This window comes from Hyposmocoma kahamanoa, unplaced genomic scaffold (assembly GCF_003589595.1).
Source record: "Hyposmocoma kahamanoa isolate Upper Pololo Valley unplaced genomic scaffold, ASM358959v1 101, whole genome shotgun sequence".
NCBI lineage: Eukaryota > Metazoa > Arthropoda > Insecta > Lepidoptera > Cosmopterigidae > Hyposmocoma > Hyposmocoma kahamanoa.
The window spans coordinates 1,654,488-1,674,862 of NW_020653333.1; the positions used below are offsets into that span (position 1 = coordinate 1,654,488).

A 20,375-nucleotide genomic window follows, 5' to 3' on the forward strand; every position below is an offset into this window, starting at 1 on the left:
AGATAAAAGGCGTCCACAAATTTAAATAAATAGATGTATTTCATTTACAGAGACAGTTGAATGGCAGAAACAAATCAGACTCCGCGCAAAGAATGTAAAGCAGGGATTGTGCTTCTGTAGGGATGCGACTAGAGTTTTAGGACATTTCAGTAAAGAGGCCGGATACCTTTTTAAAGATTTTGTAGTTTTAATACGACTTTTTTTATGTAAAGCCTTTTTGACCAATTTTCAAAAATTTTAAAGAAAAAGTCCTGCGACTGGTGGTAAGCGACACATCTAGCGTACTGTCCATAACACTGGCAGTGCCAGTCACGGCTTTAATTCGTAAGTTGTCTGTAATTTCCAGCAGCAGTAGAGCTCCTCGTAAAAGAGTTCGTCCAGGGAAGTACTGCCACCTTACCTAGTTCTGTATTACTGTGTTAGGGTGTTGGTGAAATGACAGGCACATGGGACTTGTCAACTTATGTCTCAGGGTGACGGGCGAAGTGGCAGTGCCCCTCAGATCTTTGCGATTTAAAGTTCTGAGTGGCACTGCAAACGTTATGGACGGGCGTGTGTGTAGCTTGCACTCAGGTGCACGACTTGTTCGTCTCGTCACTTGATATTATAAAAATAAAAATTTCACCAGGATTACGATTAAATTACATTACAAAAACTTCAAAACCGAAACTAATGTTCACTCAGTAATGCTCACTTGGCGGCAGAAATGGTTACGGTGGCAGTATTTCCTTGAACGAATTATTTTACAAGGAGCTCTGTTATTACTAAATATTCCTAAAAATGCTATTATTTATTCAAAAATTCTGATGAAATTACAATAAAATTGAATAAATCAGTTTTCTTTATTATTAATCATCTATAGTCACCTATTATGTTCCGTGTCACGTGTGTTCTATTGCCGGATCCGCTGAAAATCAGCGTCGTAGCACTTGAACGTGTGACGACAACAAGCTCAGTGGGTCACGGTTTCTTTGGCAGCACAGCACACACGCTTTGTACTCTATATATTATATGTATTTAGTTTCAAATCCTTAGGTTATTATTACTATTATAAAATGCATATGTACTGTGTTTCAAGGAATAATAATATAATAATAATAATAATAACGCACACACTCAACATAGCCCCGCACTAGGGAAACCCTGTGTCGCGGGTGCCATGGACACACACATAGACAACCACAAATTACATCCAAACTCACGAGAGAAATAATTGTAGGCCATACAACTATTTCTCCCGGCCCGGGAATCGAACCTGGGACCTCTGCGTGGCAGTCCGGCATGGTAACCGTTAGGCCACGGAGGCAGTGAAGGGCGGAATAAATGATTTCCATTCTATTCTATTCTATTCTATTCTATTATCTCGTCGAGACGCTTTGGACCGGACACATACCCAAAAAGCCTAACCATGTTCGGCTTTATCTAGACGCCAGGCAACGTTAGATGGGAATATTATACAAGGCGATTTCTTAAGTGATGTCAGAAAAAAATGCGTTGGAAGTACACATAATAGAAGCCACGAAACACCCGTCCGCCACACTGGCCTAATGCGGGTTGGGGACATCATACGTTTTCAGAGGGTTGAGAACCTTCTTCGACTTGTAGGTTTCATAACGTTTTTCTCCAAGTAAATTTCAAATTAAATTTCGCATATAAATTTTCAGAAACTAAGAGGCGCGCGCTCCGATGCGAACCCACGGCCTCTGTTTGAGAGGCGGTAGAGTAATTTTTAATTTAAAAGGCCATTCCGATTATGAGTGATATCCAGTGGGCTTATCTGACGTGAAGGCATTACCACCAGTTCAAATTGTCGATAACAATAAAAAGACTAAAAAAAGGTCCCCATCCCTATTTTCAATCCAATCTTCGTCTCCGCTGAGGCGTCTTCAGGAAGCGTTTATTTGTAAAGGTACGAGAGATATGTTTACGTTTACCGCTGCAGACATGTTTATGTTTACGCAACATACATGTTTGTGTTTATTGCAAGTAGAAGGGCTACTTGTTACACCGGATTTTAATACGGTTAAGAATTTGGACACATTTTGAAACTGTATAACAATAGTGATCTAAAAAAAACGTGTCCGTAGCGTAATCAAGTTAGCTAAATAAACTTCGAAATTTTTCGGAGTGACTAAAAACAAGTCGATATTTTTTCTTGTTACTAAGTTATGTTAGTACGTTACTATTGACTGGGGATGATAAAATAGTTTAAGATCAATGATTCCGTTATTTAACTTTAGTGTAGACACATTAATTTACATAACATTGTGCGTACATTAAATGTGTCAAATTTTAATTTCAATACCTATTTCGTAGCCATAATAATACCTATGTAGTTTTTGAAACATCATGTATAGTGAACTGTATGAATATGTATCGGTGCTGACGAGGAGTGAGCAAGACCAGACAAAATGCTTACATAGGTTTTTAAACAAATTACGCAATGTGAGTTATGTATTACCAAAAGTTTGCAAACAACCGCAACATGAAAACAAAAATAGAATAATACATAGGTATATATCACAAATAGGTGCAAAAGAGCAAGTATAGTTGAGTAGAATTTGAATATTAATAATTATAATAAAAAATAAAAACATTTACAAATTTGATATTAACAATGTTAAGCTTGCAACATTGCATTTAGGGCAAGACATCTGTGTCTGAACGACCGACTTATTGAAAAACATAGACGCTTATTCTGTCTTATACAATTATATGGCATCAATCCTTTGATAACTGCCTCCGTGGCCGAACGGCTACCATGCCGGACTGCTACGCTGAGGGGCCAGGTATAATTACCTATATTTATTTCTCTCGTGAGTTTGGGTGTACTTTGTGGTTGTCTATATGTACTTCCATGGCACCCGCGACACAGGGTTTCAGAGTTAACTTGCATAGGTTTCTAAGCAAGTTAACTCTGAAACCCCGTTGGCGCTACGTTAAAAAATCGTTAAAAACAAAAACACAGATCTGCAACAAGCACTTTGAAAAGTACTTGAATCTGCTGGTTCGTTTCGTAGCTTAATTGAGAGAGCGTTGGCCTGGTATGCTGAAGAAGCTGTACCCCGATTGAGAACTCTTCGATATTTTAACCGAATCGTTCGATTGGATAACGTTTTCGAATCGAAGGGCGCTTTCTCAGCTATTCAGAACATTTGATTTAAACGGTCGATTCGCATTCGGATACGATATCGTTATCCGATAGCGTTTACGGAGTTAGTCGGTGAAATAGATTACAGGAAATCCTTTCCTGTAATCTATTTCATTTCCTGTAATCTAATTATAATCCTTTTATATATATTTTTAAGACTTTAAAGGCCTAGAATATAGGAACGCATTCGTCTTGCATTAAAATAAATTAATGAAATTGAATAAACAATTTTTCTTCAAATAATAAGAGATAGTTGTGTTCTAAATAACGTGTGTAGCCTTTGCCGGTCGAGAAGTTCGAGTAATCGTACGGGTGTGACGTCATTTCGGTTCGGTTTCGAATACGACAATTCGAATCTAGCCGAATGGAATAATTTTTTCTATGTTCGATCTTTGTAATAACAATTATAATGAAACTGAAATTGAATAAGATATTAATAACCAATTAGAGGAGGTTGTAGATCTCGTTCTGCCGATTCCACATAAGAGACTTACTCACTTTAGCTAAAAATGTCGTTTACTTTTTTTTCAGAATTGTACGGCTCATGACGAAGCCCCGATTTTTAAATTCGATCTGTAACTTAATATAACTGAGGTCAAAGGCCACGCACCATCTTGTCTATGGGAAAAATATTAATTTTGTGCAGATTCGCTCTGGACCTTTTGGAGGGAAAAGTGTCGTTTTCATTTTGACTTTCAATTATTTTGTGAAATCTAGTTTAAAGTGGAATAGGATAGTGCTATTGTGCCATAATCGAAGATTAAAACGCGAAATTATACGAATCTCGAACTAAAATACCCGTATCGGCCCGTTCTAAGGAATCCCGAGTCAATCCAAGCACGCCGCCTCAAATTGCCTATCCTCTTTGTGGCGGCCATATTTACAGAAAAACTTATTTTTATGTTTTCGGCTGAAGGATTTTGTTTCCATGGCCAGAAATAAATTAATAAAAAATAATTAATAATTAATTTTGTGCGCGCAAATTTGGTGAATTGTGAAAAAATAAAAAAGACTGTCCACAACAGTGTCCACACCAGTAGCGTACATTTGTTTTTTTCAAACAAACCAAAGTTTCGGACCCTTTACAGGTCCCATGGTCCCGGTTGACAAAACAAATATACGCGATTTAAATCCGAATAAATAGTTTTATTTTCTATATGTAACAATTGCGAAAACCTAAGAACTCGATATAAAAATTGTTGTGCTTTGTGCTTCAGTAGGCAATCGATACTCCGCCTAGTGTTAATTGCGATTGACTTTTTTTATATTAAGGGACGGGACGAACGAGTGCCACTCAGAGCTTTAAATCACAAAGATCTCAGGATCACTGCCACTGCGCCCGTCACCCTGGGATACAAGTTCCATGTGCCTGTAATTTCCCCAGCACCTTTACCTTTCAAAACCGAAATACAGTAATGCTCCCATTATTCCTTGGCGCCAGAAATAGGTAAGGCAGTATTTTCATAGACGAACTCTTTCACATGGCTCTACTGCTAGCAATTGATTGATGATTTCATACCTACTCATTTTTTCGAACTGTGGAGGGACGTTTTTGTTTTTGTAGGTGATTTTTTTATTTGTGGTTGCGTTCAGGGAAAATGAATAAATTTCCCTCGCAAAAGCATTTATTTACTATTTTGTATTTACAAAAGTACTTGCAGTTTCTGTCACTGTTCTTTTGAAGTAGATTTAAATAAACAAGAGCAAAACAAAAGATGTAGAACACAAAACACGCTCAATACAGAAGAAAATGTTTACTTTGTTAAAGGTGGAAAATTTCATCAACGGCCTGGATAGCTTATTCCTTTCGTCGAGGCTTTGGTGAGGTGAGCGAAAAGCTTCTTAGCGAGGAGTCCTTGTGAAAGAATTTGTACAAAGTACTGTAATCGTTGACTACCAATTTATTATGAAAATTGGATTGGCCTGTACAGATAATTCAGGACATTTCTTTCTTTAGTATATAATAAGAACGAAAATGAATTAAAAATTTTATAGTATTGTATTATTCACGAACCTTTCTATACATTTGAATGTAAGTTGTGTACCCCTACCATTGACTTACAATTATAACCCCTACTCGTAAACACATTGTTTTTATTATTTTGTATTTTTCTCGTACAAAATGTGTATTTATACAAATCATTCTCATATTCAGAACAATCAACTATTTATTTCGATTTTGCTATTACTTATTTTGAATTAACTAAAATAATGAAATTATACAATGTAAATTGCGTACCTTAACGAATATTTCAAATTTATTACAATAATGAAATTGTGAAAGTGAAGTTAATTTTTTAATTAAATCGTCTCAAGTAGGTTAGAAAAAGGTTTATGTCTAGCGATGAAAGCAAAACAAGACGTTGTTCATGACTGTCGCCTTTTTACACTCTTTTTGCATTCATATAAAACTTTTTCTGACCAACTAAAGTCAATCCCGCACGTGTGTATCGTTTGAGTGAGCACCCTCTTTAAAATGTCTTAGTCCTTTAGTAAAAGTTCTACAACAATTGTAGAAACCAATCTTTCTATTTGAAAAAAGATAGAACAAGAGAAAAATAATTTAATGTGTGCTCACTCAGTTCTCACAGTGGGCCAGTCAGATCTACAAAAGTATTAAGTTTACATATAATATTATTGTACTAGTTTTTAGTAAAAGTTTAGTTAAACTATCATTTTTAATTACAGGTCGATTAGTGTCTTTTTAAGTATTTTACAAATACTTTCTTATGCTCACTCAATCCACACGTTTTTAAAAGGAACGATTTCTTAAGAACCAAATAAGTGAATTAAATTTCGTTTATGTCTAGATTTAGTAAAAGTTACATATGAATTTGTGAAATATAAAACAAACCACTAACGTGAAACGTTTTTGAATAATAATTATTTTTAAGTGTTCACTCAACCCTCCAATTTCTGAAAAGTAACAAACGTCCATAACTTTGGATTTGTACGTATTACAGAGATTATAATTGGTAAGGTTTTAGTAGTAATTTACTACTAAATATCTGCCGTTTCAGATATCGTTCGTGTCGATATAGAAAGATTGGTTTCTACAATTGTTTTAGAACTTTTACTAAATGACTAATACATTTTAAACATTTTACAGAGAGTGCTCACTCAATCCATACACACGTAATCCCGCGGCGATAAGTGTAGGGACTTTCTTAAATTCATTCATGTGTAATCCGTTGGTTTCATGTTAATACATTTTAAAAAACATAGATGGCGTTAAAATGAATTGCATATTTACAACACGAAATAAGATATTGTTTTTCAAAATGCCGAAAAGTAATGCAGATGAAATAAGCTCCATTACTATTTGTTATACGTTGAAAGGATTGTAAAAATATTTTCTGGATATGGCTCTGTTCGCGTGGGTGCGCTGACGTATATGTCGCCAAATATCACGCACACGCCGAGTGACGAGTTATGGAAATGATGGTATGACATGCTCTCAATGAATGAGGATTATTTGTGTTTATATATCAAGTCACAAAATGTTACGTGTGACGTATAGCGTACAGCGAGTGATTTGAGAATAAAAGTATTTCTCATATTATAAGGTTGGACCTGAAATACGTTTGTAGTACAGAGACGTGTTTATTGTCCGATTTCCAGAATATTAATGACGAAATATATGAAATTAACTATTTCTGCCACCAAGCAGTAATGTGAGCATTACTGTGTTTTGGTTTTGAAGGGCAAGGGTGCTGATGAAATTACAGGCACATGGGACTTGTCAACTTATGTCTCAGGGTGACGGGCGCAGTGGCAGTGACCCTCAAATAATTGCGATTTAAAGCTCTTAATGGCACTGCAACTGCTATAGACAGGCGTCTCGCTTACCATCAGGCGCACGACTTGTTCGTCCCGTTACTTGTATCATAAAACATAAGCTCTATAAATATAGTCACCTTATACTTAATTTCACGTTGACTCTATCTCAGTCTCACATCAGTTTGATACGGTAATATAGTATAATGCATCAGACAAACTCTAAAATCCCTAATAATAAACAAGTCCGGTATTGAGTGGATATTGGTTGCGGCATTCTGATCACGAAATACTAATTTCATGTTTGGATGAGGCTATTTCAAGTGACCTAGAACTTGGTATTTGATTGACTAAAACTTAATTACGAACTTACGCTGTGGTTTAAGTGCTAAATAATGTTTATTAATAACGAGGTACTCTGACAACTTTAAAATTATGCGTAATTATTATGAATGAGAAATCGTTGATGTGCACTCAAGTAATATTTATTAATAACAATATTTTACTGTAACTTCAGTGCTGAGTGAGATTTACGAGTATTAATAACGAGATACTTTGACAACTCTAAAATGATGCATAATTAATGAGAAATCGTTGAAACGGACACAAGTAATATGTATTAGTAACTATCTTGGACTGTAGTTTAAAATGCTGAGTGATGTTTGTAAATAACGAGATACTTCGACAACTCTAAAATGATGCATTCGTTGAAATGCGTTTAAGTAATATTTATTAATGATTTTGAACTTTAGCTTAATGACGAACAATGTTTATTAATAACGAGATACACGAGAAATCCGCGGGTAATAATAGGTCCACGATTCTACGAACATGTACCCACAAACCTGAAAACTGAATACCCGACTAGAACTCCTTTTATTGGATAATGAATTCTACAGTGTCCATGAGTATCTTTTGAAACAATGTAATTTTGTTTTACTTCACTTCTTTGCATTTAGACAAGCAGGTACTACTACTTTATTTTATACTCATTATTATTGTTTGTGTTAGTGATGACCATATTATTATCCCTTGACATTATATAATAATAATAATAATAATAATAATAACGCACACACTCAACATAGCCCCGCACTAGGGAAACCCTGTGTCGCGGGTGCCATGGACACACGAATAGACAACCACAAGTTATACCCAAACTCACGAGAGAAATAAATGTAGGCCATACAAATATTTCTCCCGGCCCGGGAATCGAACCCGAGGACCTCTGCGTAGCAGTCCGGTATGGTAACCGTTCGGCCACGGAGGCAGTTGAATTTGTTATTTATTTATTTATTGATAATATGAAATAAATGACTCTATTCTATTCATGGAGACACTTTTAGTTGATTCTATGCTGAGTTACGGGCTGAGTTGTTTTGGTCGAACCTTTGAGTCATCATACCTCAGCGACGTAAATATACATACAAATAATCTCAATACAGAATACTAAAAAAACTGACTCAAAAGTGATTCATGCCTTAATTTGGCACTCTTAGAAGTGGAATATTTTCTTCAAATTTAAATGGGACTATTATTCTTTCCAACAAAAAAAAAGAATCGTCAAAATCGGTTCACAAGTTATCGCGTAACATACACAAAAAAAAAACATACAGACGAATTGAGAACCTCCTCCTTTGTTTGAAGTCGGTTTTTGGAATATTTAGTAAGTCGTAAAACCAAGTATAGTTGTAGGTGAGACTGTGATAAACTATTTACCTATTGTAAAATATTTCTTGTAAAAAAAAAAAGCAATATTTAGCCGCTATTGAAAACTATTACAAAACTTAAATTTAAAATTAACGTAACGAACAAGTATAATACTAGGCGAGACCGTAAAAACAAATATCATGGTAAAAGAACAAATAGAATTTCTTGCCAATGCTATTTAACAAATTAGATTTTTTGACAGGCAGAGAATTATTCTTAAATTTAAATTAATACTTCTTGAAAGCACACTGGTTTTGATAAATGTACACATACTAAGGTGTACTATAGATTTGTGATTATGAGTAACCACGCCAACAAACTGCTTTCGCAGTTTGTCGAGAAATTGTATTATGTTTCTTGTATGCTTTTTGTATGAAATAAATAAATTTGATTGATTAGTACCTTATTATCGCAACAATAAATATTCCTTCACACTCGATCACTGTAATTACCATTAAAAAAATGAAAGAAAGAACTCACCGTCCCTGTCGTAATGGCTCCACACTTCCATGAACTGATTCGCTGATAGCTTCTTCAGCTCTCTGGAGTCAGGATCTCGGAATTGCCTCATGAAGTTGGATGCTCTATCTAGATTTACCCTCTTGGCTGGCGATAATGAATCTATACTCATTTTGTTTTTTTTTAAATATTGCGCGTTTTAAAAAAATAAACGTCAATTTTCGAACTTGTGAAGTTTATTCCTAGCAATGTCTTGGGTACTAAATATTTTATTATTTTTAGGCAAAATAAATTTCGTGGTTTTATTTTGTACAAATATGAAAAATCTACAATAATAATATTATATTGTTTTATTAATTAATGGTATGTTAAACAATTTGGCTTGGCTTATTGTCAGTTTGTGTAATTTGCTTTATTTAGTAAATAATTTCTATTTATGTATTAATTTATTTATTTAGGTACGTATCTTTGCGTAAATTCGTTTCTGATTATTCTTCGGGTTTCTCATGTCATCTGTAACAAGAGGAAAATTCGTAAAAGACATATTTTATCATTCATAACAACATAAAACACGATTTTTGTTTCTGGACTATCAATATCATTTTCGAATGTAAAAATCTTAGAATAATAACGCATAGAAACCTAGCCCGCACACGCTAAGTGAGGCAAGTTAGAGGGTTCCAAACGCGTCCCAGGAGCGCGCGGGCTGTTAGTGCTCAAGGTCATATTGCACCGCGAACAGCTCCAAAATTTTTTGCTAAAAATGACGAAATGTGCGGTAAATGGGTGTAAAAATACAACAGACAAACAAAATAGACACTAACATCGCATTCCACAAGTAAGTAATGCGTTTCAACTCATATTTTTATGTAAATATTCACTAAAACAGAAAAACAATTTCGCGGCAACAAGATACGAAAGTGTTGCAAAGTAACGAATTTTTTTTCTCCCCATTTTGCTATTCTGTATCAAAATAATTATATTACGTAAATTTTAGTGGTGCCTGTAATTTCGATTCATTTGCGCATTTTGAACTAATATTTACTCGAATAAACATTAAATGTTTTCGTTAACTCCTGTAAGTGATTGGGACACTTAATTATTTTATAATACTTTTAACGGCTCTGCGTTCATGCTTTATTGAATAATTATTTATATTAATTTTATTTGAATTGGAGCACATATTGCAATAAATTTACAGTATATATTTGTTTCTACTATAGTGTTGGCACCACCAGTACAACTTTGATAGCTTATTATATGTCTTTCTTTTCGTAACTCAAGCGAAATATTTTATATTAAAATATTTTATTTTCTTAAAAGGGGAGCATTCTTAAGCGATTTTTTAATCTATTTTAACAGTTATTTTCTTTAATGTTTGCTTATGGCATTTTCGGTTTTAGGTTTCGAAAATGGCACTTATTTCTAAATCCAAGATGGCGGGCGCGATTTTTCGAATAATGGCAAGTTGGGTATCGTTTTCGAGATGTTTGGGAATGTTCAATACAAATATAGGACTCATTTCTAAATCCAAGATGGCAAACACGACAGTTCAAATAAAAGCAATATTCGTAATGAGCACCCCCAAATACCTCGAAAACGATACCCAACTTGCCATTATTTGAAAAATCGTGCCCGCCATCTTGGATTTACAAATAGTGCCATATTCGTAATGAGCACCCCCAAGTACCTCGAAAATGATACCCATATTGCATTTTTTTGAAAAATCGTGCCCGCCATCTTGGATGTAGAAATGAGTGCCATATTCGTCATGAGCACCCCCAAGTACCTCGAAAATGATACCCATATTGCATTTATTTCAAAACTCGTGTCCGCCATCTTGGATTTAGAAATGAGTGCCATATTCGTAATGTGCATCCCCAAATACCTCGAAAAGGATACCCATATAGCATATTTTGAAAAATCGTGTCCGCCATCTTGGATTTACAAATAAATGCTATATTCGTTTTTCATCGACAAAACCGAGCATATCTGTAGGCACCTGATCGACAATGTCGGGCAAATCTGTAGGCACCTTTAACTTAATGATGAGTTAAGCAAGATACAATTTCCCCCCTTTTGAGTGAAATGTTATTCCATGGCATCATTATTTGTATATTTGTATGCGTGCTGACGAGCGTAAATACAAGTTGCATACGCCTACATGAATTTGGTTTTTGCCTCACTTGTGACAGTTCGTTTGATATGAAACTATCATTCTATGCGTTATTATTCTAAGGTAAAAATATGGAAAAACTTTCAAATTTTCGGGTTTCTTTTTATTTTAAGACAAAAAGGGAGCAAACAGTAATTTTATTAGCAGTAGAGCTCCTTGAGAAAGAGTCCTCCAGGGAAGTACTGCCACCTTACCTAGGTCTGCCGCCACGCAGTAATGTGAACATTGTTGCGTTCCAGTTTCGAAGGGCAAAGGTGCTGGTGAAATTAAAGGCACATGGGACTTGTTAACTTTTTTCTCAGGGTGTCGGGCGCAGTGGCAGCGCTCCACAGATCTTTGTGACTTAGAGCTCTGAGTGGCACTGCAACTGTTATGGACAGACGTATCGCTTACCACCAGGCACACGACTCGTATGTCCCGTCACTTCGTAATACTTATATTTAAAAAAAATATTTCACTCGTATATTTTGACGAAAATTAGAGAAATTTATCGCAAAGAACTTAGAAGTGTGTAGATTGGAGACATTATGTAAATAGTACCTACCTACTATGTAGCAACTATATAAATTCCACTGGGACATCCGCAAAAGCAAAGTGTCAGGGGTACAGCTATATGTGATTAAAAACTTTTTTCGGAATTTAGTTTTAATTTCTTAATATAAAACTCCTTTAGTGTGCAACTGATGTTATTTTATTAAAATTAGCGCGTAAATAGAAAACACTAGAAATAAAAAAGACAAGTGAGCTCGATATTTTTTGAAAATGGAGAAAACGGCATTTCGAAAACTCCGTTTGTCATCTGCAATTGTCAAATTCACTGTAAAAAAAAACTATTGTTTTATCGATTTGCATTAAATTTGAAATCTTAGATTTCAGCCATCAGTCAGTCAGGCTGAAACATTAGGGCACATTTAAGGACTATCCACACACATCATGACCGTGCCCGGGACGTGGACGGGGCGTGCTAGTTTGTATGAACTGCTGACCCGTCCCGGCGTCGACCCGGACACGGATATGTGTGAACGAGTTCATACAAAAAGTTCTCGGGCACGTCCCGGATATGTGTGAATAGACCTTTATTCCACCCGAATATCATCGCGCTCATCGTTGCCGCCGCGCAGGGACTGCGTGCGATAACTGTCATGGCAAAGTACGCTCTATTTACTTAGCTGTTACGTTTTAACTTCAAAATTTGATTCAGATGAATTTAAATGTTGTTGCCTAGTAAATAGGATTCAGATTCGCTATTAATGATGGCGTGGTAACTGGGCGGTCACCTCGCGGCGACCGCGCGAAAACTTTTTCCTCGTGTTACTGGACGCTTAGAGGATGGGAAAAAAAATATAGGAATACCTAGTCTAAGACTAAAACAGAGGCTCGTTTGTCAGTTTGACCATATTTTGTTTTTTGACGGGTTGAAGAAGTTGGAATATGGCTGGTCAAGGCGTATAGAGTTAAAAGGAGATTGATTATACGTAGAAAAATAAACAATAATAAAAAAAAATGGTTTTTTTTTCTTTCACCAAATCAAACCTATGGGAAATTTAGGTCAGTTACGGACCAAAAATCTGTAACTTTTTTGTTTTTTGAGACAAATGGATGGAACCTTTCAATTTTTTATTATATATAGTGGGAATTACGACGCTTTTAAATGCATATACATTTTTATTTAACTACCCGTAATTGAGAGACAAATAATGTGCAAAATCATAAATCTCTCTGTGGTAAATACAACATAATATTTATTTTTTTTTAAATGGAAAAATGGAAATGCCATGTTACGGTAATTCTTTATTCATAAAATAAATTAAATGTAATTATAAATTTTACTTAAAATTATATAAAATAAAAAATAAAAATACGAGATAAGAAAAAAAAATGAAAGCATATTTGTTATTATTTCGGATATATGTTTTAGACTCTAGCCTCTCTCTTCTATCATGGCCTATTATTACTGTAATATAATATCTTTTTCAGAAGCAGTAATGACTTGGTCCACTTTCAATAGGCGTAGCCTCTCCTCGTCAAGCTCCTCTCGATTTTTAACATAAGGTTTTCCGTTACTGGTTATAAATGGATCAGAAGTACAAAGTAACGTGTGAAATACATCTTCATTTGTTGCAGATCTAGAGCACTTTCATCTAGAACACTAGCCGTGGTTTATCAATTATTAATCCAAGCTCTTCTCGAAAGCGTCTTTGTATCACTGTTTTCTTCTCTTGTTTCATTTGTTTATTTTCGTTACTCGTAGCTGACCATTTTTGAAACGAAAGGTTGTAAGAAATATGCAAAATCATCTCCATACAGCGAATCCAGGCGTGCAGTGTTGATAATCCATAACGCAAAGAATTTTCATTTTCGGGCCTAGCAGTTACATTTTGTAAAATATTCATTAGACGAGGAGTAAGTAGCTCCACAAATATTACATGTTGAACTTGAAGGAGTGTCGGTTAACACCTGAGCTACTTTGCCGTCTATCATGGTCAAAAAAAGTTTATGTTTGAACTTGAACGCCATTCCCTTCCTTAACAATCAACGATGGACTCAAATTTGATTTTGAATATCGTTAACTACAGCTTTAGTTTTCTCAGGAGTTTCTTTCGAAAACTCAATTAAAACAGAGCGACAGAATCTCACGGATGAAGGCGCAGGATTTTGCCAAACAACAGACCAGTCTTTCCATCAATTAATCTGATGGGCACAACAGATGCAAGGAATAAGTATGAGTCTGATACAAGTTCAGACTCCTCTGGAGTCTTTGTTTATACTTACTTTGACCAGACGAGCCGTCACATCCCCATTTACTGTATACAACCAACTGTTTCAAACAGTTTTTGTGCACGGAATCTATCATCAATATCCTCGTCGTTGTGTGATCTAACAAATCCTGTAGGGATGACATTTTTGCACATGTGTTTGTAAGTGGGTAACAGTTCTGTTTGCTTTTTTGTACTTTGTATTAAGGTGTTAGTAAGAAACAGTTCCGTTCATCCATAATATTCTTCAAATATGAATGTTGAGCCCTGGTCAGATCCAATTCAATAAATGCTTCTTGATTGCTCAGCGTTTGGATGGTATTAGAGTTGTCCATCAATTTTAGCACTGATATTTTTTTCTCTGCGTCTGCAGACCTCAATGCCTCCACGATTTTTGCTTCATTACTTTCTCCCTTTGATCGCAGCCCTAGAATATATGCACTATTGACGTGTTCGAATCCATATTCATTAAGTAGTGTAGTATTTTTACGCTTCTTACTAGATTCTGAAGAATTTCCTTAAGACATATTTTCTTTTTCGTTTTCCAATTGAAGTAGATGGAATGGAATCGATTGTCGTTGTCAAAGTAAAAGAAAAGTCTTGATCCAACCAATCACTGTTAACCCTCAAAGAGGCTTCTTTCTTTTGTGATGCTTGGCTCCATCGACTGTTAAACTGTGTTAACATTTTTTTTAAATCACTAATTATCAAACGTAAATTGTTCTTCGAAAGTTCATAATGATCTTGTAAAAATGTTTCTAGAACCGATTCATTTCTTCCAACTTCGATGTAGGAAAGTATTAGTTCTGGTCTCAAACATTTGAAAGTACTAATTTTCAAAGGAGTTTGGAAAAGTATATTCAGTAACAAACGGCTGCTTGTTTTAATAAATTTATGAAATTAATGTGTCAGAGTATTATATAGTACCTAATGGTGTAGTGTGAATAATATCAATAACTATGATACATGTATTATGTACATGATAAGTATATTAATAAATATATTATGCTATCGCGTTACATTGATAAGGGTATTTTTCTGCGGTAGGACATTTGTTACGATTTCTTTCATATCTATAGAAACCGTAAAAAACCGCAGCTGATTTTTATAAAATTTTGATAATGAATACCTACGCTATGAAATAATTCAAAATTCGAAGCTTCAACAAGCTTCGCTAATAGTCAAAACTTTTGATGAATTTGCTCCATTTCTAATTATGATTTATTTTCTTTACATTACACAACAAATTTGAAAATTATCAACTATTTTTGACATGTACGTAAGATGTGCTTTATAGAAATCTTATCTAACAAAATCAATACGAAATACGACGTCAAAAGTTCCATAATTGTACGGCACAACGAGATGAGCACGGTAAAGGACATTCTGGATGTATTTTTATTAAATCAACATAAGTATGTTGATTTAATAAAATACTGAAGGTTTTTTTATGTTAGATAGGTATCTAACATAAAAAAACCTTCAGTATAATAAAGTATAACATCTAAACTATCAAATAAAATTAAATGTGTATTTCAATTAAGTGATTTGTCGTACATTACTTATATAAGTAACATAAATCCGTTGGTATTTTTTATTCTTATAATTGTTAACATTAAATTGACAATAATAACGAATTGTGTTTATTAAATTCTTTTAATTCGTCGAAGAACTAAAATAATTTCAATAATCACACAAAATAAAAGTACAAGCGAGAATAAAAATTGATGAGGCGTCAATTCAGAACGTATCCGAAGATAAACTTTTTCTTGTCATTAAAAAGGTTTTATAGTTCAACTGTTTTTCTTTCTTCTACAATTTCCTTCGCTACAGTGAGGTGAAAAGTTGTGTGTTTCGCTCGGCAGCAAAGTCGTTTTGCGTCTCGTGCCTTGAAACCTTCGCTACGCTCAGGAATCTGTATTTGAACCACTTGCTTCGCTCGTGGTTCAACCTGAGCTTCCTTCGCTTGCTCAGGTTTCAATACAGGCACTCGCGTCAAACAACAACTTTGCAGCGTTGCATAACAAATAACTATTGTCTGTTGCAAGAGGGGAAAGAAACAAAGCAAAAACCGATAACTGTGTGCACTGAGCTATGAGAACTGTGAAGTACTACTACACTACTACACAACACTACTAGGACCAGAGATATATATTTTAGACGCAATAGATTTTGTGAAAAACATTAAGCTATTTCGGCAAGGCTTTTCCGTTAGTCGCACGTATACAACAACAATACAAGTAATTTATTAAATAAAAATCATATACTTTCATGTAGTAGGTACTAGGACAACCTACATACAGCCTCTCTAAGAAATTGTAATTTTATTTTATTTATATCATTATTTACTTTTATTATTGATTTTAATTATTATTGTATTGTTGAAAGTTCATTACCATCAATATCTATAATTGCAAGTTACGACGTTTTGATATTATATTGAAATTGCAATCAATGTGCTGCCATGTTGCGGTTAATTGCTGAACGATGACCATATTGCAGGGGTATAAGCTTTGCTTTCGTTTCTTGTAACAAAAAATATTTCGATAAACAGAAAATTGAAAATTTAGTAAATTAAGACTTTCCGATGATATGAAATACCACCACGGGTGATATTGTTGATGCGGCTATCAATTTTGCACACCAAAACAGCACAATAGCGCATTTTTCTGGGATTTTAGAGAATTTGCCCGAAAGAATGACACAACCATACTCAGCATACTAAGCGCAAATGGCGGACTGAGCTCAAATAGGTCTTTAGAGACCCATAGTTGGCACGCGGACGCTACTAACTTTTACTCTATTTATTGTTCAGTGGTGGGCACGTAAACGCACATTTTCGATTTTTTGAAAATTACTAAAAAGTAATTAAATTAATCCAATTTTTTTACGTAATACACAATTTAGGTACTTAGTTACTATACTTTACAAAGCTGAGGATTGCAGAATTAAAAAAAAAAATAGTAATTGCCCATTTGAGTAATGTAATAACGTAATGCGAATACCTTACACTAAAATAATTTCTAATATTTTTAATGACCTCGGTAGGATAAATAATACCCTGGCAGCTCCGACTTCTGAATAGGCGGAGCTTATAAATTAGTTAAGCAGATAATTTAATCTAAGAAATATTTAGATTAAGAGCCCGCGCAAACCGGCGGACCGCATGACGGAGAACATTAAATTTATATAATAATAAGTGTACATTTTATGCTATTAAAATAAAGATAAGATAAAGATAAATTTATTCTGTATAAATAACCTTTTATTTACATACACAGACTATTGTTGTATGTTTTTTTTTATAATATTAAGTGACGGGACGAACAAGTCGTGCGCCTCATGGTAAGCTACACGCCTGTCCATAACAATTGCAGTCCAGCTTTAAATCGCAAAGATCCCGCCCGTCACCCTGAGACATAAGTTGACAAGTCCCATGTGCCTGTAATTTCACCCTTCAAAAGTGGAACACAGTAATGATCACACTACTGCTTTGCGACAGAAATTATTTGATTTGGCAAAAAGTAACCAGTGTCGTTCTCCTGGGTCCCATCTATATTTATACCAAAATTCATCTAAACTGGTTCAGCGGTTTAGGCGTGAAAATACCAGGTAGATACGAGTTATTTTCAGATTTTTAATATTAGTTTGGATTTCAATTGAAAAAGCACAAAACATACATTGTTAAGTGTCTATACTACCACCTCGAATGGCTTTGGTTGATTCCGCATAAAAGTGAAAGTGTGGAATGAATCACTTTGGAAAAAATATATAGTAAAATTAAGGATATACATGCACTGATTACTATACGGTGTAAAAGCACGATACCTGAAAATTTTCACAATAAAAAAACACAAACTTGCTTCGAAATTTTACAAGAAAACCGCTGTATTCAATAAGTACTTTACGTATACCGATGATTTTTTATATCAACTAAATATAACACGTATACTATACCATATACGTTATTCAAATGGCCTCAATTTCGTTTGTAAATTGTCAATTCCCAATATAATCTCTTCTGCCTACCCATCTGCCGGTTCACGCTTACCCTAAGGGACCCATTTATAAGGGTGGAGTTTGTAAAACCCTCTTTAAACAAATGAAGATTTAAAAAAATATAAACTTGTTTTTTAAACAAATCAACGTTTCGGGCCCTTTGCAGGTTTCATGGGTTTACTAAATTGGTAAAGTCATCAACTAGTTATGTCTAACATTAATGCATTTGAAAAAACAAATAAACGCGATTTAAATCCGGAAAAACATTTATATTTCCTATGTGTAACAATTGCGAAAACCTAAGAACTCCAAATATAAAGATACTTCGATGTAGAACGGGCGTAAATACCAAACTACAAAGTTTACAAGACGAGTGATAAACAACCAATTTATAAACGTTTTAGTTAAAATCCCTTTTATTTTTATACCTGTTTACGTAAAAGAAATCTTTTTGACAGACAGAAGGATCATGAACATTGATCCAAGATGCATAACGATGATTCTCAAAGTGGTCTATATCCAACCTGTAAGGGGTCCATGTCAGCGACTAAAATAGGGAATGCATGAAACGTTAAGGGGGGTCAAGTGAATGAAATCTAATGCTTGGTTTCCATAAATGGAATTATCGGCATTATAAAAAAAAAATATTATTTGACATGCAAAATACAAACAATTATAAAATATTAAATAATTCGTTCATAAAAACAAAAAAAAAATAGAAAATTAGGAAAAAAATATAAAAAAGAGTTAAAACAATTAACCAAATAAAAAGGGTCCATGAATTAGCATTTGAGGTCTATGCTAATTACATAGCCCCCGCTGATATTCCGCCATGGCTTGTCATAAAAATAGAACTCCATAAATTATTTAAAAAATCAAATACTGGCACAATCAGACTCTAAATAAATACAGTATAGTACTTATGTAAATTACATAATCCTTTCTTTAAAATAGGTATTTAAATTACCTGCACACACTCGTAGCCTCGCACTAGGGAGGGAAACTCTGTATCGCGGGTGCCGTGGACACATACATAGGTAGACAACCACAAATTACACCCAAATTGACGAGAGAAATAAATGTAGGCCATACAAATGTTTCTCCCAGCCCGAGAATCCAACTCGGGACCTCTGCGTGGCAATCCAGCATGGCAACAGTTCGGCCACAGAGGCAGTTGACGTTTCACAACAAACAAGATATTCGGTTAGATAAATGTAAACATCCATTTCACTTTTTTAATAAAGTTTTTCACTAGCACTGTGTCAGCTGTCAAACACACATTCGATTAATTTGTAAAAAATGAATATCAGAAACCCAAGGGGTTTACGCAAAAGAGTAAAAAATTACACGTGGTCCAGTGGACAAAAAGTTTGGGAACCTCTGGCCTATAATAATAATTTCTGATAGTGTCTGTCAGATGATTTTCATTACGAAGTTGTTTGATTAGAAGAATGCCAAGATTGCGAGCTTCATTTACTGGCACATTGTTTGCATCCTTGATTGTCCGAGTACTATGAGCTTCTACATTTCCTGTTCGTTTCTTGGTATTCAAAACCATGTATTTGGATTTACTACCGTTTAGCAGTAATCCGCGTCTGTATGAGTCACATAGAACGCAAGATGTGTAAATCTACAGATTTACATTGAAATATACATTGTGTATCATCGACATAAATATCTTTAATGGTTAATATGCTCAACCACATTAGCACTGTGAGTAATAAAGAGAGTGGGATCTAAACACAAACCTTGTGGTATTCCTAACTTCGGCCGAAATCCGATACCCATATATGTAGTTTCACCTTTTATTGACATCGATTTTTTTGAGTAACGATCATACTATTAGATGGCAAAGTTAATACAAATGTAATGATACAACTTCGCCAGCAATAGGTCAATATTTAAGCAATCACTTTACTGCCTCCGCGGCCGAACGGTTATCATACTGGACTACGACGTAGAGGGCTCGGCTTCAATTCCCGGGCCGGGAGATATATTTGTAAGTCCTACATTTATTTCTCTAGTGAGTTTGGGAGTAATTTGTGGTTGTCTATGTGTGTGTGTCCATGGCACATGGTACAAAATCAAAGGCTCAGAAAAAGTCCAATGGGGTTAAATTAAGTACCCTGGCCATTATCCTGTGGAGATAAGATATCATCAACAACTTTGATCTTAGCAGTTGTCGTACTATATTTTTTCTAAAACCGGACTGTACTCTAGGATGAACCTTGTTTGACTTTTGACCTGACCTTTGATGCTCATTACAAAAGGTCGTAGTAGCTTTTAGGACATTGATTTGCTTGTTGTAAACATGTGTTAGCTTCAATAATTTATATTCTTATGTAAA

The 20,375-nt window shown here is 34.7% G+C and overlaps 1 protein-coding gene across 1 annotated transcript in view; it reads right to left on the reverse strand.

The window, feature by feature from the left end:
• The window catches only part of LOC113230523 (calbindin-32), a 124,564-nt gene extending 115,295 nt beyond the window's left edge, over positions 1-9,269 (reverse strand). The window contains exon 1 of the mRNA XM_026464495.1: positions 9,119-9,269. Coding sequence (XP_026320280.1) covers positions 9,119-9,269 — 151 coding nt within the window. The remainder of the gene's footprint in view (positions 1-9,118) is intronic.
• Positions 9,270-20,375: the final 11,106 nt, after the last annotated feature.